The sequence below is a fragment of the Pelobates fuscus genome, chromosome 3 (assembly GCF_036172605.1).
Source record: "Pelobates fuscus isolate aPelFus1 chromosome 3, aPelFus1.pri, whole genome shotgun sequence".
In the NCBI taxonomy this organism is placed as follows: Eukaryota; Metazoa; Chordata; class Amphibia; order Anura; family Pelobatidae; genus Pelobates; species Pelobates fuscus.
In genome coordinates this window covers 170,488,963-170,506,279 of record NC_086319.1, presented here as the reverse complement: position 1 = coordinate 170,506,279, position 17,317 = coordinate 170,488,963, and the positions used below count along the sequence as shown (strand labels likewise).

The window sequence follows — 17,317 nt, the reverse complement described above, 5'->3', positions numbered from 1 at the left end:
AAAGAGACAGAAGGGATGGGCAAGGGGCGAAAGAGACAGATATAGGCATTAACTAACATTATATTTAAGTCGTGTTGACTTAAATGTGCTGGAGATTTAGTCAACCAATACTAAAAAAATCCAGATGACTAAAACTAAATTGAAATTTGGCGCCAAAATTAACAATGCACCACAGCCACTGTAACTGCTTTATCTCATTGAACGGTTATAGAGTCTGGAGTCCACAGGTACCATCCTTCCATTCAGCAATAAATGCTAAACGAGTGTTCCAAGCAGCCCATCACCTCTGTGCTGATTGGGCTAATGAGGTGGCACTAAAAGCAATTCAGTGAGATGAACTGGTTACAGTGCCCCTATTGTCCCTTTAATGCATTTATGATCACTTCCAGTTATTCTGAAATAGGTTGTAGCCTTATCACTATTTGGGCCTGCATACACATCTAGAAAACACCCTTAAAGGCCAAGAGGCTATATTGACCATTACAACAAAGTACTGTACTATTGCATAAAGTTCTGAGGTGTGGTGTGAACAGATTGTTCCAATATAACACTTTCTCTCAGAACTAAATAGTGACTTCATGTAAACCTTTTAAATTTGCACCTCTCCTTGTTTTAGCAAGACATAAGCATAATGAAGATACTGTATATTTTTAAACACACATCTGAAAATCTTAAAAGCAAGAGTGAAGGCTTTTTGTAAAGTGGTCTTGTGTCGATACTAGCTACTATACAGATATGGTAATGATTTTTGTTTTTAAATTAAACTACAAATTAAGACTGATAAATAGGTTGGCTCATGGTCTATATAGGAACCTCAAACCATTCATCTTATGTTATTAATGGGACACTGTAAGTACCAAAACCATTTCATCTTAATGAAGCGCTTTTAGTCCAAAAATACTGTTCCCTTTGTCTGACAATGTGACACATTACGGTTTCTGAGATAGACCTATTACATTTTGCCTAAACCAGCACAACTCCAACTGCTTCACATAGGATTCAGTGATTTCCTATGGCAAGCATTGGTTTGCTAAAAGTCATCATAACGGATAACTTCAGCATTAGTTGCAACTGATGAAGTGGCTGCAGAAAAAAAGACTGCCTCTGTTTTACAGATGAGTTTCATGATTTTTTTTATTTATTTTTTATTCCCATCAAGTCTGATTACACTCTTTATATTAGTTGTATTTGTTCTGTAGGATACAGATCTGTTCCATGAAAAGTTGTCCCTTATATAAGAACACATAATTCGAAGCCTTAACGTTAGATACATTTTGCCAACTTATTAAAGATCTACTAGGACAGGGGTAGGCAACCTTTTAGCAGCACTGTGCCGATATAGGATTGAGATGACCCTTAGCGTGCCGGTCCTATTTTTTTTAAATTGAGGTGTGTATGCTGCCGTGTTCTGCTCGTGTTATTTATACTGTTACGGTACACCCCGGTATAAGAGGGGTTAATACCGCTGAGGACGTTCCCTTTCCGAATGAAGAAGCAGCTAACAGCAGGTCCAATTAGCCGAACAGGAACCATACGAAATCTTTTACGAGACAAACAGCCGAACGAGTAAATCATACAAATCCAATACCCCCAAGTACAAGACCAAGCTCTGTATTGAGGGTTAAGCAGATATCTGGTTTATTGAGGGCTACATGCCCGGTATTTATGCAGGTCTCCCACCTGGTGGACGCTCCCCTAGGGGACCAGATGGAAGACTGGGACAATGTGGATACAGTAGCCAATCACAGTGGCACAAGCATAAAAACTCCCCTTTGATGTAGATAAACCCTCCTCTCTATCCTGGAGATAATTGGGAAGTAATCCAACTATCTCCATGAATAGAGGCTAAACTCCATTTTGTACCTGAACATAGAAATACAATAAAATCAAATACTTTACATTACACGAACAGAATCCCCACATTCAACGTATCCCCAGATAGCTGGGATCTGAGCGCACATTATTACTGAATGCTGCTCAGATCCTATGCATACAGTTCAATCGCCATGGAGCCAAAGTCTTTCACATTGTCTTTCGGTATACGAACGGGCTCCATGGGATGGCTATCTGGGGTGTGTCTATTCATGCCGGAAAGTACCGCACAGACCGACGTTCGTGTGCTGGATGGCAGACAAGGGAGGTCGGCGGCTTCAGCAGTGTTCGTGCAAAATAGTGTCCGTTTTCAGTTCCATAGTTTGGGCGCTGAACACCGCTGGCCGTTCGGGACTTTAAAATGACTACCGCCATGTGGGAGTTACACGAACAGCGACCTCCCAACGTTCACCAATTAAGCTGCGGTTAACATAGACGAAGGCAACGGAATAGAGCATAGTTCCAAGACAGAGGGGTCTGTCACATACTGTAATTGCTTTGTATCATTGTGCGGATTGTATATATGTTTGTTTGTGGGCTGTTAGTATTATTTGTATGAGGGGAGGGTTATTGTGCATTTCTGTGTAAATCTAGCAGTGTGGGTGGCTTCCCTGGGTTCCAGTGGGGACCAAGCTGGCCAGGTACAGGTCAAGGACAGGAGCTGCAACAGAAGCTGCAGGCTGCTCTACTACATTGTGGATTCCCATTCACAAGTGTTGGGAGGAAGTGATCTGCAATGCATAAATTGAGGATTGTCCTTCACCACCTTTTCGTATTAGCAGATATCTGAAGTTTCACTGGCGCTCCTGATACGCCAGAACCTGTTTGGCTGTAGCAGCCTTGAGTGCCGTGCAAAGACACCTTGAGTGCCGTGCATGGCACTAGTGCCGTAGGTTGCCTACCCCTGTACTAGGATAACAGAATCCTCTAATTTGACTTTTTATATTGACTGTCAAATTATTTGTAACATTTTGTAGATTTGTACATTTGTAATATTTGTGGGAGGAGGGTTTTTTTATTATTTTTTTTTTGTTTCTTGCTGTTGAGTGTTCATCACCCATCCTATTCTGTGGCGATTTATAGTGTGTAAAAGTAAACACATTTTTAGTCTATCCACTAATGCGCATTACGGACTCTCTCTCTCTTTGTTTCAGGGACCAGCAGCACTAACACCGTTGCCCCTTCAAATGCTCCAACAGCCCAGTCAAATGTGCCTCCTGCATCCTCTAGCCGGAAGGGAACTTTTACCGACGATCTTCACAAACTAGTGGACAACTGGGCTCGAGATGCCATGAACCTGACCGGGAAAAAGAGCAAAACATCTGGACATCCAAACTATGAGGTATGTGGTGGATAAAGATTTTACATACACCATTAAGGAGAGATCACAGACTACTTTGCTACAGTATTAGTTCATAGAGATATATAACAGTTTGTATTTGATCGTGATGGTAAACTGCTATCTCCAACTGTTCCCCTGCAAAGATATATGCAACATGTCAAATTGTGTATTCACTATAAAGATATGCTTATTTACAGGGCTCGAGTCCTGCAGGAACGCGTGGGAACGGCGTTCCTGCACTTTTTCCACAGCAGGAACGCCGTTCCCATTACTAGTCCTGCAGGACCCAGGGCTGGCACAAGCGGCTGCCAGAGCAGGGGGAGCACAAATCCGAATCCCCTGCCTCTGACTGGGGACTCGGATTTTTAAACTCACCTCTCCCCCTGCAGTCAGTGGAGTCGTCCAGCCTCTCCTGATGATGTCAGTAGGGGGGGGCGTGACTTTCTCTGCTCTTCTCACAGGACCGCTGGGGAGCAGAGGAAGTCACGCCCCCTCCTACTGACATCATCAGGAGAGGCCGGCTTACTCCACTGACTGCAGGCTGCAGGTTCCATATACAGTCCCACCCCTCCTGGCCCAAGGTAAGCCTCAGGCAGTGGGGAAGGCACTTTAGGGTTTTTTTTTTTTATCCTTTTCCTCAGTCCCTGTCCCCCTCCCCAGTCCCTGTCCCCCTCCCCAGTCCCTGTCCCCCTCCCCAGTCCCTGTCCCCCTCCCCAGTCCCTGTCCCCAGTCCCTGTCCCCCTCCCCAGTGCCTGTCTCCCTCCCCAGTGCCTGTCTCCCTCCCCAGTGCCTGTCTCCCTCCCCAGTGCCTGTCTCCCTCCCCAGTGCCTGTCTCCCTCCCCAGTCCCTGCCTCCCTCCCCAGTCCCTGCCTCCCTCCCCAGTCCCTGCCTCCCTCCCCAGTCCCTGTCCCCCTCCCCAGTCCCTGTCCCCCTCCCCAGTCCCTGTCCCCCTCCCCAGTCCCTGTCCCCCTCCCCAGTCCCTGTCCCCCTCCTCAGTCCCTGTCCCCCTCCTCAGTCCCTGTCCCCCTCCCCAGTCCCTGTCCCCCTCCCCAGTCCCTGTCCCCCTCCCCAGTCCCTGTCCCCCTCCCCAGTCCCTGTCCCCCTCCCCAGTCCCTGTCCCCCTCCCCAGTCCCTGTCCCCCTCCCCAGTCCCTGTCCCCCTCCCCAGTCCCTGTCCCCCTCACCAGTCCCTGTCCCCCTCCTCAGTCCCTGTCCCCCTCCTCAGTCCCTGTCCCCCTCCCCAGTCCCTGTCCCCCTCCCCAGTCCCTGTCCCCCTCCCCAGTCCCTGTCCCCCTCCCCAGTCCCTGTCCCCCTCCCCAGTCCCTGTCCCCCTCCCCAGTCCCTGTCCCCCTCCCCAGTCCCTGTCCCCCTCCCCAGTCCCTGTCCCCCTCCCCAGTCCCTGTCCCCCTCCCCAGTCCCTGTCCCCCTCCCCAGTCCCTGTCCCCCTCCCCAGTCCCTGTCCCCCTCCCCAGTCCCTGTCCCCCTCCCCAGTCCCTGTCCCCCTCCCCAGTCCCTGTCCCCCTCCCCAGTCCCTGTCCCCCTCCCCAGTCCCTGTCCCCCTCCCCAGTCCCTGTCCCCCTCCCCAGTCCCTGTCCCCCTCCCCAGTCCCTGTCCCCCTCCCCAGTCCCTGTCCCCCTCCCCAGTCCCTGTCCCCCTCCCCAGTCCCTGTCCCCCTCCCCAGTCCCTGTCCCCCTCCCCAGTCCCTGCCTCCCTCCCCAGTCCCTGCCTCCCTCCCCAGTCCCTGCCTCCCTCCCCAGTCCCTGCCTCCCTCCCCAGTCCCTGCCTCCCTCCCCAGTCCCTGCCTCCCTCCCCAGTCCCTGCCTCCCTCCCCAGTCCCTGCCCCCCTCCCCAGTCCCTGCCCCCCTCCCCAGTCCCTGCCCCCCTCCCCAGTCCCTGTCCCCCTCCCCAGTCCCTGTCCCCCTCCCCAGTCCCTGTCCCCCTCCCCAGTCCCTGTCCCCCTCCCCAGTCCCTGTCCCCCTATTTAAGGCCCTGTCCCCCTATTTAAGGCCCTGTCCCCCTATTTAAGGCCCTGTCCCCCCTCCACAGTTCCTGTCCCCCTCCTTAGTCCCTTTCCCCAGTCCCTGTCCCCCTCCTCAAGCCCTGTCCCCCTCCTCAAGCCCTGTCCCCCTCCTCAGTCCCTGTCCCCCTATTTAAGGCCCTGTCCCCCCTCCACAGTTCCTGTCCCCCTCCTTAGTCCCTTTCCCCAGTCCCTGCCCCCCTCATCAAGCCCTATCCCCTTACTCAGTCCCTGTCCCCCTATTTAAGGCCCTGTCCCCCCTCCTCATTTCCTGCCTCCCTCCTCAGTTCCTGTCCCCCTCCTCAGCCCCTCAGTTCCTGTCCCTTTCCTCAGCCCCTCAGTTCCTGTCCCTTTCCTCAGCCCCTCAGTTCCTGTCCCTTTCCTCAGCCCCTCAGTTCCTGTCCCTTTCCTCAGCCCCTCAGTTCCTGTCCCTTTCCTCAGCCCCTCAGTTCCTGTCCCTTTCCTCAGCCCCTCAGTTCCTGTCCCTTTCCTCAGCCCCTCAGTTCCTGTCCCTTTCCTCAGCCCCTCAGTTCCTGTCCCTTTCCTCAGCCCCTCAGTTCCTGTCCCTTATCTCAGCCCCTATCTCTTATCTCAGCCCCTATCTCTTATCTCAGCCCCTATCTCTTATCTCAGCCCCTATCCCTTATCTCAGCCCCTATCCCTTATCTCAGCCCCTATCCCTTATCTCAGCCCCTATCCCTTATCTCAGCCCCTATCCCTTATCTCAGCCCCTATCCCTTATCTCAGCCCCTATCCCTTATCTCAGCCCCTATCCCTTACCTCAGCCCATGTCCCCTTCCTCAACCCATGCCCCCCCCCCCCTCCTAAGCTCCTGTCCCTCTTCCTCAGCTCCTGTCCTCCTCCTCAGCCCCGTACCCTTACTCAGCCCCTGCATACAAGCGTATCATTTTTTGGGGGTGAGGGGGGCGGGGAGTGGATCTTGGGTGAGTTCCTGCACTTTTTTACCCAGGACTTGACCCCTGCTTATTTAGAAGTCTCTGAAGGATGAGGCCAACCATACAATACTGAAAGAGTTGTTCCTTCTGCTATTTTTTTATTTTATTTTTTATTTTTATCAAAAATATCTTATATACAAAAGGTTAAATGGTTACACCATGATTCATAATCTCCAATAAAAGTCTGTACACACAATTCTAATATCTTTTTCCACATCAATTAGTGTGGACTCTTGTCAAGAGGGTAGTGCAATTGGAAGTATATTCAGTGAAGATGTTATTTGAAAAGAGAAGGGAAGGTCCCTTTATTACCTAACACAATGCCTATTCAGAGTACCTTGTAATTAAGGAAACCAAATTCAAACACCAAGAATTTCTCACTATAATGTAATAAACAAGGAACTTCAAAACATTACATACTAAAATATAGCCATAGATGAGATAAAAAGGTGGGGTTAAAGTAAAAGGGGACAACCGAAATGAAAAACCAAAATGAATAATCTGGATAGTATTAATGGTAAATATATCTCAACAAAAACAGTTAACAAGCTTTTCTTTTATGTGTGATGATAGTCAATGCCACGTTGTGCTTGGGCCATGGAGTTAGCCAAATTATGTAACAAACCCAATAAAACAAAACAGTGTGATATTGAAAAAAATATGTTAAGTGCAAAATTCTCTGAATACACTTCTAAAAGTGCATATAACTTTCAATATGTACACAATGTGCAAATAATATTGCGGTGCATGAAAAGTGCTACAAATAGTGCAAAAAAATTTAAAGTGTCATTGCATTTTAATGGCACTGATAGATGTCCAGGATACCCCCGTCTCCCCACCTTATTTGAAACATGTTCATGTCCCAGAGACCTTTCGACCTGCTTCTCATTGTTCTCAGCAGTGTATTAAAAAGGGTTACAGCCCTACTGGACTAGGGAGGAGGGATGGAGGGACGACACGTGATCAGAAAAACTGTTCAAGTTATTTGCACGTATTTTAAGATATATTGAATATGCTTCTATTAAATTTGTTCATAAGTATGCTTACATTTTTTATTTAAATAGTTTGCATTATTTGTAGCACTTTTCACACTTCATGCACTGTTGCACTTCTTGATAGAGAAACAGGGGATATTAATATTATGCTAAGGTACCTTTATGGTTACTTTATTGCTTTTTAAGACTCAAAGCCACCATACTGAAAGTATAAATATTTACAAACTGTAAAAACAAATGTACACTGTTATGAATGTGAAGAAAGACATTCTGAATTTTGTAGATGACTGCTTTTGGAGGCAGTAAACGTTTGCAGTTCACAAACTTATTTTTCCCTTTTGACAGGGTCCTGGTATGGCTCGAAAGTTTTCTGCTCCTGGACAACTGTGTGTGTCAATGCCGCCGTCCCTTGGGGGGCCAGTCAATCTCCCAGCAGCTTCTGCTACCTCTCTTGCTCACTTTCCCAAAGGCATCTGTCCAACGCAGCAGTTTGGCTTCTCTGGCACCCAGTTCCCAGTTCCATGGAGTGGTCCTGGAGGTCCCAATAATGCACAGACCCTCAGTCAGTTCCCCCCGGCAGTAACTTCTTCCTTGCAGAACTTCAACATCAGCACCCTTCAGAAATCTATCAGTAACCCCCAAGGATCCAATTTGCGGACTACCTAACAGTTGGGGAGAGGATTCCATGACAAATACTAAAAGACTTAGGGGTTGCAAGGAGCGTCTATGAGCACTGAAAGCCCCTCTAAATTATAACGTCTCTTGGAACCACTCTCCCAATGTGTGCAAAGTCTCCTTCCTGCCAATCAGGGATGGATGGGACCGTGGCCACTACTTAGAGTGCTGTGACAGGTCCCTATGTAGTGCAAATAACTATTGTACTTTTGGGTCATAAGAAGAGGGGCAGTTTCAATCCCTGTAGGAATAGCAGGGCAGTTATAAGCTGGCAGCAGAGAATCTACACAAACTTCCTCTGCTCCAATGTATAGGTCATTTATGCTTTAAAATAAAGAAATATTAACGGCTTTGACTGCAGCATTACAAGTGTACGGATTTAAAAGTAAATATATAAATATATATAAATATTAAAATTTAAAAAAAAAAAAATAACGTTCGGTGAGGACATTACTGTGCCATCAGTTATGATGTGGATACACTGTGATATATATAAATATATATAAATGTTGTTGGACAACAGTAGTTATTATATGATAGCAGGATGTTAGAGGGTTAAAAACGAAAGAGAGCTTTGTCTCTTATCGCCTCATCAGAGACACTTTAATGGAAATGTTTTTGTCTTCTTAGATAAATGTGAATGTAAGATTGTATAAACTGGACTTGAACCCAGCCCTCTCCTCCCGATATTCTTGCTGCGTATTTTAGTGCCTTTAAAGCTACATCCTGTGTATTTTGTAACAGTTTGCAGACAAAGGGACCCTGCAAAGCAGTTGAATAGCCCCATAGCCGTAAAAAAAATTCTCCTACGCCACCAGGGCAGAGTAACAAATATTGTTCTTGTTTGTTTACGTTCCCCAACTTCTGTCCTGGTTTCTAAATGGTCGGGTGCGGACTGGAGGCTGCTTGATGGTTATTTAGTATTTAATTGTTGTGGTTCGGCTCTCAGATAGTTGCAAGATCGAAGCATGTGAAATATTCACGGTAGACTGACACTGGGATATAGCACAAATTAAACTGACCTTCCAGTCTCCGCAGACAGGATGAATGGAGGACAGGCTGTGGCGCTGTGTGTGGCTGACATGTTTATCGGATGTTGGGGAGGAAGGTGAGATAGAGAAGGTGTTGGAAAGTGTAGAAGGTACTGCTCCTTTAAGGATTGTTTTGTGGAATAGTTACCTGTTATTTTTTTGGCTCCTAGCCATACTGCATTGCAGGCCCTTTTGGCAATGGAAAAGTTTAAAATTGACTTTTTTTCTTTCCATTTTTATATATATCTATTCTGTTCATGGTGAATATGTGAAGCTATGTGGGCAGCAGGAGAACGGGGATGATTGCAGTCACACACTAGCAGCAGATTTGTTTTCTTTATGTATATTCCTGGTATTTGTATGTGTTTGGGTTGTTTTTCTCAGCTTTTATATTAGCAGAATTCAAAGGTGGAAGCTGAGACCCCCTACCCATTAATTATAACTGCTGCTTTTCACTCTGGCACCTTTAATAATGAAAACCTTGCAAAGCAGTATTAGCTCGGGTGCATAATAGTGATCAAGATGCCTTTTATCTCATGGTGAGACATTTTTAAAATCTAGAGATGCAGGTGACACAAAACTTTTTATGTTTCGTTTTAGATAGTCTCCGCTGACTTGACCGTAATAGCTGATACCCCAATACGAATTAACAAGCCTTTCTTTTTTTTATGAAAGCAGATACTTATAAATCCATCACAAATGCCTTCAGAATTTTCATGTTTTCAGGGCAACTGCAACTTAAAATTACTCAGATATAAATATATATGTTTAAATCTGTTGTTTAATTTTCTGCTGAAATTTTGGGGGTCATTTTATTCCATATGCAAGGAGGAGATTATGTTTCAAACCTTAAAGTGAGATAGTTGAAGAAAAGGTAAATGCAATTAGATCTCTTCATGCGTAATGTTTTCGTTTGCCTTAGCAGAGAATCCACATCTCGTGGACTAACAGCAATGGCGTAGTAAGGCGCTTTTGTATTTCAGATTCTATTGCATTGTGGGTAGAGTTCAGGAATAGTTTGAGGTGGGAGCAATTTATTACTGCTTGGATCAAGATGGGGTGTTAGATGGCTAATTAGATGGATCTGATGAGGGACTTGCACATTGTAAGCAGCAGATTGATATTTATTTTGAGTAAATATTTTATATAATTTTTTTCACTTTTCATTGTTTTCCCCCTTCTTTCATGTACATTGTGCCTGCTCTTATTTTCCACTGTTTTGTTTTCCTTCCTGTGGACACACTATATATTATAGAAAAATAAAGAAAATGCTACTGACCTGTTCAATAACCGATATTTACACTTTTGCATCTTACTGCCTTTCCTAAATGAGCCTATTCCCAGATTTCAAAAATGTTTTCCTGACCATATTTAACACTGTATTAAAGATAAGGAAAAAAAGAAATAAAAAATGAGAATGTGGGATTTCCCTGGAGCTGTGAATTTCTGTTTGCACTTTGTCCTCCATCTTTCTGTACAAATGCACTTTTCTCTTTTTATCGCCTCTGTAGACTATAAAAAACAAACAACAACAAAAAAAACTAATAAAGGAAGCCTTATTTTATGCTGGTGTTCAATGCTTTGTGTGTTTGAAAACTGTGCTTTGTGAAAGGTATAGCAGGTGAGTTGTCCTCTTGTTGTAGAGGTGTGACATCGGTGAATATACATTGAATAGGAACCTACTTGCTGCAAAAGGTTTAGGCAGACTGTCTCCAAACATCAAGATTTTCTGAAGGCTCACTGCAGAAACTGCAAACCATGAGGATAATTGGTACAAGTGAATAACAAAAATCAGAAATGTCATGCACTCAAAAGCATGAGGCAACTACAGCCAGAAGTCTCCCTTTAGAAGAAAAAAAATAAAATTTAGTTATGAATGTAAATATTTATTAAGAGTTATTCTCAATTTACAAAGCATAAAAAGAAGCCTACAAACCGTATACATAGATTTTCAAACTTGAATGTTTGAGTTGTAATTTAAAAATGAAATGGTATGGAGTCACGTGTGCTTCATTAAATATAAACCGAATATTTTCCCTAAAAGTGTTGGAGAATGTGAGTTTGTGGATAGTAATGTCACTTTAATTATAATTTTCAATCGGTATGGAGCAGGTGTCATATAGTTATTTATAAACTCACAATGCATAACTTTAACTGTTTTGACACAATTTTTTTTTGTATTGTTTATCACATTAATTTTGAGATATATATATATATATATATACTGTTACAACAGCATATTTAACCCCTTAAGGACACAGCTTCAGAGGCTTGTCTTACCTGTCAGGACACAAGCAATTTTTGCATTTTTTGTTTGTGTTCAACTGCAGTTTGCACCTCTCTCATTTATTGTACCAACACATATTATATCCTTTTTTTTAGATGACAAAAAGGGCTTAATTTCATGTCATATACATATATAAACCCTCATTTATTACAAAAAAAGGCTAAATAATAATGGGGGGGGGGGGGTGGACAAATGCATTTTCCCCCGAAGTTTTGACAATAATGAGTGTATAATATGTCCAGCTTAGAAATAGTAAATCAAAATCAATTCATTTATGTGTCTTGATTTACAGAGTATATAATATGTGTAGGATTTCAGTTTATTTTGAAAGTTACAGGTCACAAACTACAAGGTCTGAAATAATTTATTTTTTGTCAATCTTTCTTTTATTGAGGCATGTAGATATATGGGAACAGAAAAAAGAAGGGGAGACAGTTAAGATACAGTTGGAACAGTCTCTGTGAACAAGTAAATCGCTAACATATCTATAACTGTGTGGTATAAATTATCAAGGCAATACTGAAGCTGCTCTAGTAACAGTATAGGTAGTGTGGGTGTAACAAGCTGAAGCAGGCTAATGTGGTTAGATTAGTAAGTAGTAGTGGACGCATAATGTACATAGGCTGCTTATCCATAATGTACATAGGCTGCTTATCCAAAATGTGTTATATTCTCGTGTTAGTAAAAGGATGATGGTCAACAGGCTTGATCAGTCAGAAGGTATGAAATACATGGCGGTAATATGTGGGTTAGCCGGAGGTGGGGCAATAGCCTTGGACAAGTTAAGTGCCATCATCCCCAGGGCAGACCATGTGTATATTGTGAAGTTATAGGAATCAAGTAGGCTATGTGGTCGTGTGTACCATGCGTGAGTGATGATTCCTAAGCTGTGATCTGCGGGTCTAAGTGGATCTAATCAGAAACGTCAGGCCTGCCGTAAACAATTAGTAACGCTGTACAGTGGGTTTTAATAGGCCCTTAATTGTGTCATGGCAGTTCTAGTCCATCATAGTGCCGTTGCTGACATGCAGGGTTCGTCTGCATGTCAGCAACGTGAGTGGTGCGGTCGGTGGTCCGGGTATGTTATGTCTCACGGTCAAGAGTGTCCGTGAGCGGTCCTGCAGGTCGATGAGTCCTCCGTCAGCTGATGCCCTTGCGGAGTGCGGAGGAACCTCTTAGTTGGGGCCACCCCCTGCGGGCATTATGGTACCTCTGTTGAGAAGCCGCTCTCCAGTCCCCAGGCGCTGGAGAGGCATGCACCAGCGTTCCACAGACTCGGGTGCCTCTTGGGGCCGGGTCTCCCCTTTGTCGGGCGCCTCTGGAAGCCCGGGTGTTCTGCCGCCGCCAGCGGCGGTCGGGCGTTGTGGTTGGTGCTTTGGAGATATTCTCCGGTTGGCCGTCTGCCCAGATCGGCCCTGAGGGCGGACAGCAGTGGTAGCTCTACATGCGGTGTCTTGGTGCGGCCCGTTCTCACGCCGTCTCCTTCTCTGCTGGTTATGCTCGTGGGGGTGCTTCTTAGGGGTAGGCTTCCGCACAGTGTTTAGGCAGGTTGTAGCTGCTGCTTGAAATAAAATTTCAATGTAAATCCATTTTAGAAGTTGGTATGTTTGTCCTGGAAGTTTAATACCCATCACAGAAAACAAAATTGCCACATAAAAGTATATATTTATGATGTGGAATTATTAAAAACCTCTATTGTACTTGTATTGAATTATTGTACTAACTCCATTTTAACTTTATACTGTGACTTCGTCCTCCATTTTTGTCCTCCTAACCTGACTTCTTCAATCCTCCATTTTGTCCTCATGACTTAACTTGTTCATTTTAAAACTACATTACGTGACTGAACTTCTCAACCCAATTAATATAGTAGACAAAGACCGTGTTTCCTTCAAGGACAAGTACCAGGAGGTGCTGGCTACTCCTTAAGACTTGCTGGCTACTCCTTAAGAGCTTATAAGATAGTACAGTTTGAAGGCCACAGAACACAGTAGTAATGAAATGTTCTATTCATAAGAGACCTTGCACCTGGACATAAAGCCTGATATCATTGACCGTGTAAAATGACGCTTAGGACCCCCTTGTCCCCCACCCGTGTCCAGAATAATCCCACCTCTGATGGGTGGGCACGGGACTAACCTCTTAATTTTACTAACCAATAGGTAAGACACTAACTCCGTCACTTAACAATTAATCCAATTGATGATGTTTATTTGCTGATATTCTAATAATCAATGATGACGCAAAATGCCTCTTAAAAGGGCCTGCGCGCCCGCTTTTACTTCACTTGCCAATAAACTTTCTCGAAGTTATTTTAACCTGAACCTCGTGTGTCAGACTTAATTACTTCAGCGTATATACGCAATTTAATTTTATTGATTTGGACAGGAACAGATAGACTTTAAACATTTTGGTTTACTTTCAAAAAGTACCATAACAACTTGGCGCCCAACGTGGGGCACCGGGCTATGTCTGGCCGGTGAGCCGTCCTAAGGAAGACGCTGTTGGACGGAGGAATCCAGGGGGAAGGAAGGGAGATTGATCACCTCCAGATACACGGTAGAGACTTCTGCAGAGCCACCGGTACGTTCCGGCCCCTTTGATTGACCCGTCCACGTGTCTGTGACTGCTTCCCGGGAGGACATCAAAGACAGGTAATATCTTGCCCGGTGCCTCGTTACTCACTTGTTTACCTGCATTTTAGTCTATCTGTTGCCTGGGTGTGTTTGAATTGTTTGCCTGTTTCCCCATTTTGAGATAAAGGGGGGGTGGACCTGCAGGGGATTTGCCTGGGGTTCTGTCTTGCTTGTTTTCCCCTTTTTGGGATAAAGGGGGGTGGACCTGAGGGGATTTGCCTGGGTCTTCGGTTTGTCTGCTTATCTGTTTGTATTTTGCCCCTTTTTTTTTTTGGGATAAAGGGGGGGTGGACCTGTGGATGTGTTCCTGGGGGTCTTCTGTTGCCTGTTTTACAGTCTAGCTAGCGTTTTGGTAACCCACAGCTTTGGCTGAGGGGAGTCCGGTTTTGGTAACCCACAGCTTTGGCTGAGGGGAGTCCGGTTTTGGTAACCCACAGCTTTGGCTGAGGGGAGTCCGGTTTTGGTAACCCACAGCTTTGGCTGAGGGGAGTCCGGTTTTGGTAACCCACAGCTTTGGCTGAGGGGAGTCCGGTTTTGGTAACCCACAGCTTTGGCTGAGGGGAGTCCGGTTTTGGTAACCCACAGCTTTGGCTGAGGGGAGTCCGGTTTTCTTTGGTAACCACAACCCTGAGCGCTGGGGCTTGTGGAATTCCAGTTTTCTGTTTTATTTGTGAGGGGGAATTCAGGCAGGTATTGCTTGTTTTTCGCATCACGTAGTAGTGAGATTTATGAAAGTCGTTCTCCGAACGGGGACACTACGAGGTTGAGAAAGGTGACTTTGGAGTAAGCACATGTAGAAGGAAAGGGATTATTGTTGATTTTATTTGAACTGTAATGCATGCACTGTATTTCAATTGTATTGTTGTCTTGTCTGGTTTATTAGGAGTCTCATGAACTCCTGTGTCTGTCTCTAAGGATTTTTCCTTACCTTTCATCTTTTCTAAACTTCCTATATTATTATACTGTCCACTCCCATTTCTCTTGAAAGAGAAGTGATTGGTCACACACTTCTCACCTCGCTCCAATCCGTGTCTACCACCCCGGGTAGACGGATTCAGTGACTAGTCTACGTTTTGGGAAGACGCACCTGAGAAAATCCTACGATTCTCGGGTGGCAGTCGAGCATTGTAGACGTTCTTGTTCAGTTTTCCTTCTCTCTCCCTATATCTAGGACGCTGGTATAGGGGTAAAGGGATTATGGGACAGGATTTAAACAAGCCCAGTAAGGGCTGGTTAGCATGTGATTTAGTTGAAGACAGAGAGGGTGAGGAAATGGTTAAAGGTGTTGAAAAGATTGCAAAAGTATGTAAAATTGCTGTACCGACATGTGGAAGATTGCAACCAGAAAGTTGGCGTAGGTTACTGACAGAAAAGAAAGGCAAGCTTACAGATAATGGTTTATTAAAAACTGCTGAAGCATGGTATAGAGTAGCGAAGGCTATTCAGCTAGAAGGTTGGGTTGAGGAAGAGATAAATCACAAAGGTGTGAAATTGTTTGTGTATCATAATAACTGTGTTGCTGGAGTTTACCCTCAGCCAGCGCCCCAAAGTGGCGCCCAGGGGACGTCTATCCCCAAGGTTCAGTCAGCAGTAGGTGATAGCCAGCTGACTATGTTCCCCACTCCCAACACCCATCCCGTCACCTCCCCTGTCTGCCCGGTCCTGAATTCTGATGGATCTTTCTTTTCCCCCTCCCCGTCTCTAACATTCCCATCATCCTCATCCATCCCTACGTTACCTGCTGTACCTCCCCCTAAAATTTCACCTGCCATTCCTTCCCTACACTCTCTCTCCGTTAATGATCCCCTCCCCTCTTCCTCCGCCCAACTAACCACCTCCTCCACCCTTGCCCCGGCTCCTCCCTCTACACCCACCCCTACCAATCCCTCTCCGTTCCCTCCCATCTCCACCCCAGCCTGGCCCTACCCCTTCCCATATCCCATGGCCCTGCCCTATCCCGGATATCCACTACCCACTCCCCAAGCCACTCCCCAGGTTCCGGTCATGCCCAGTCCGGCACAGTCTGCCCCAGACGTGCCCTCTTCCAACATGGCCGCCGCTTCTTCCCTTAACCCTAATGTAGTACCTCCTCCGGCCACCAATATGGCGGCCCCCAGTTCGGCCCTGATGCCGGTAATCCCCGGTGACTACCTATCCCCAGGTTATGACTCGCTAGCCACCCCTGCATCTGGGGCTCGTTCCCAACCACCGATCCTTTCACCTAATTCGGGCCCCGCACCACGCAAAAGAGCCAATATCATAGAATTCGATGATGACGAGATGGACAGGGTGTCCCATGTCTCATCAGAGCTTGCCGCGGGAGCCCCAACTCATCGTTCTATCGATGACCCCTTTGGCCACAAGGGTCGGGGAGAACAGGTCCCTCCTAAATATGTTGCTTTCAATCCCACTCAAGCTAGTGCTCTAATGAAATCACTCCCTGACCCAGAAAAACAGCCTATGCCCTTCTACCGAGGGGTAGTTCAAATTCAAAAGACTTATTCCGCCGCATGGCGTGATCTACTGAGTATTTGTGCTATTAAAGCAGGGGATGCATATTGGCCGAGCATGGCCCGACACCTCAGTACTGATCTACTCAGCAGTGATGTTGATTACCCCTCTGGAGTAACTTTTTGCACCCAACTAAGAGAATGGGCTAAGGACAAACTTGCGGATCAGGCTGCTGGCCTTACTGATGTTATTCAAGAAAAAGGAGAATCAGTGGAAAGGTTTCATGCAAGACTGTACCAAATGTTCACAGATTTGGGGTTTGATCTCACTGACAAGATTCATTCACAAATGTTGTCCGGTGCATTCGTCCAAGGTGTTAAAGACCCAATACGCAAGGGAATCATTGCTGCACGCCCCGAATATAAGGTTGTTCCCCTAGATACTTTACTCCTAGTTGCTAGGGGCCTAGAGTCTGCCCAGACCCTTAGAAGGCCAAGTTCTGCTCCCCTCATGGTGGCACGCACTACCCCTATTCCCAAGGGTACCAGACCAGAGGAAGGTGTTTGTTTTAATTGTAAGGTCAAAGGGCATTTTAAAAGTGATTGCCCGGAACCCAAGAGAGAGCCAAGAAAGCCACACAGGCCTGCCCCGGCCCCTAAGACTGAGAAGGAGGTCCCAATAATTGAGGAACCAGATGACTAGGAAATTGGCAAGCCTGTGTCATTGACCCCTGTTATGGCAGTGTCTACAGGGGATAAGGGGGGGCCACTTGCTACAGTAACTTTGCCCATTGAAGGCCACCCTACCACATTCCTTGTTGACACAGGTGCAGCCCGTAGTGTTCTACGAGAACGAGACTTGCCAGACCCATCTTTCCTGTCCAATATTGATGTCTCTTGTGTTGGAGTGGATGGCCAGCCGAGACATAGCCCTCTAACAACCCCGCTACGAGTTGGCTCTAGCCTGCTCGCTCGCTTTGTAGTATCCTCCACATGCCCCATTAACCTGTTAGGTGCTGATGTCCTCTCACGCCTGCAAGCATCCATCACTTTTACC

At 46.0% G+C, this 17,317-nt stretch overlaps 1 protein-coding gene across 9 annotated transcripts in view; it reads left to right on the top strand.

The window, feature by feature from the left end:
- The window catches only part of WNK1 (WNK lysine deficient protein kinase 1), a 196,273-nt gene extending 185,822 nt beyond the window's left edge, over positions 1–10,451 (top strand). For all 9 annotated transcript variants that reach the window (XM_063447699.1, XM_063447696.1, XM_063447692.1 and 6 more), the window contains 2 exons: positions 3,027–3,214; positions 7,527–10,451. In XM_063447699.1, coding sequence (XP_063303769.1) covers positions 3,027–3,214; positions 7,527–7,847 — 509 coding nt within the window. In that variant the 3' untranslated portion in view covers positions 7,848–10,451. The remainder of the gene's footprint in view (positions 1–3,026; positions 3,215–7,526) is intronic.
- Positions 10,452–17,317: the final 6,866 nt, after the last annotated feature.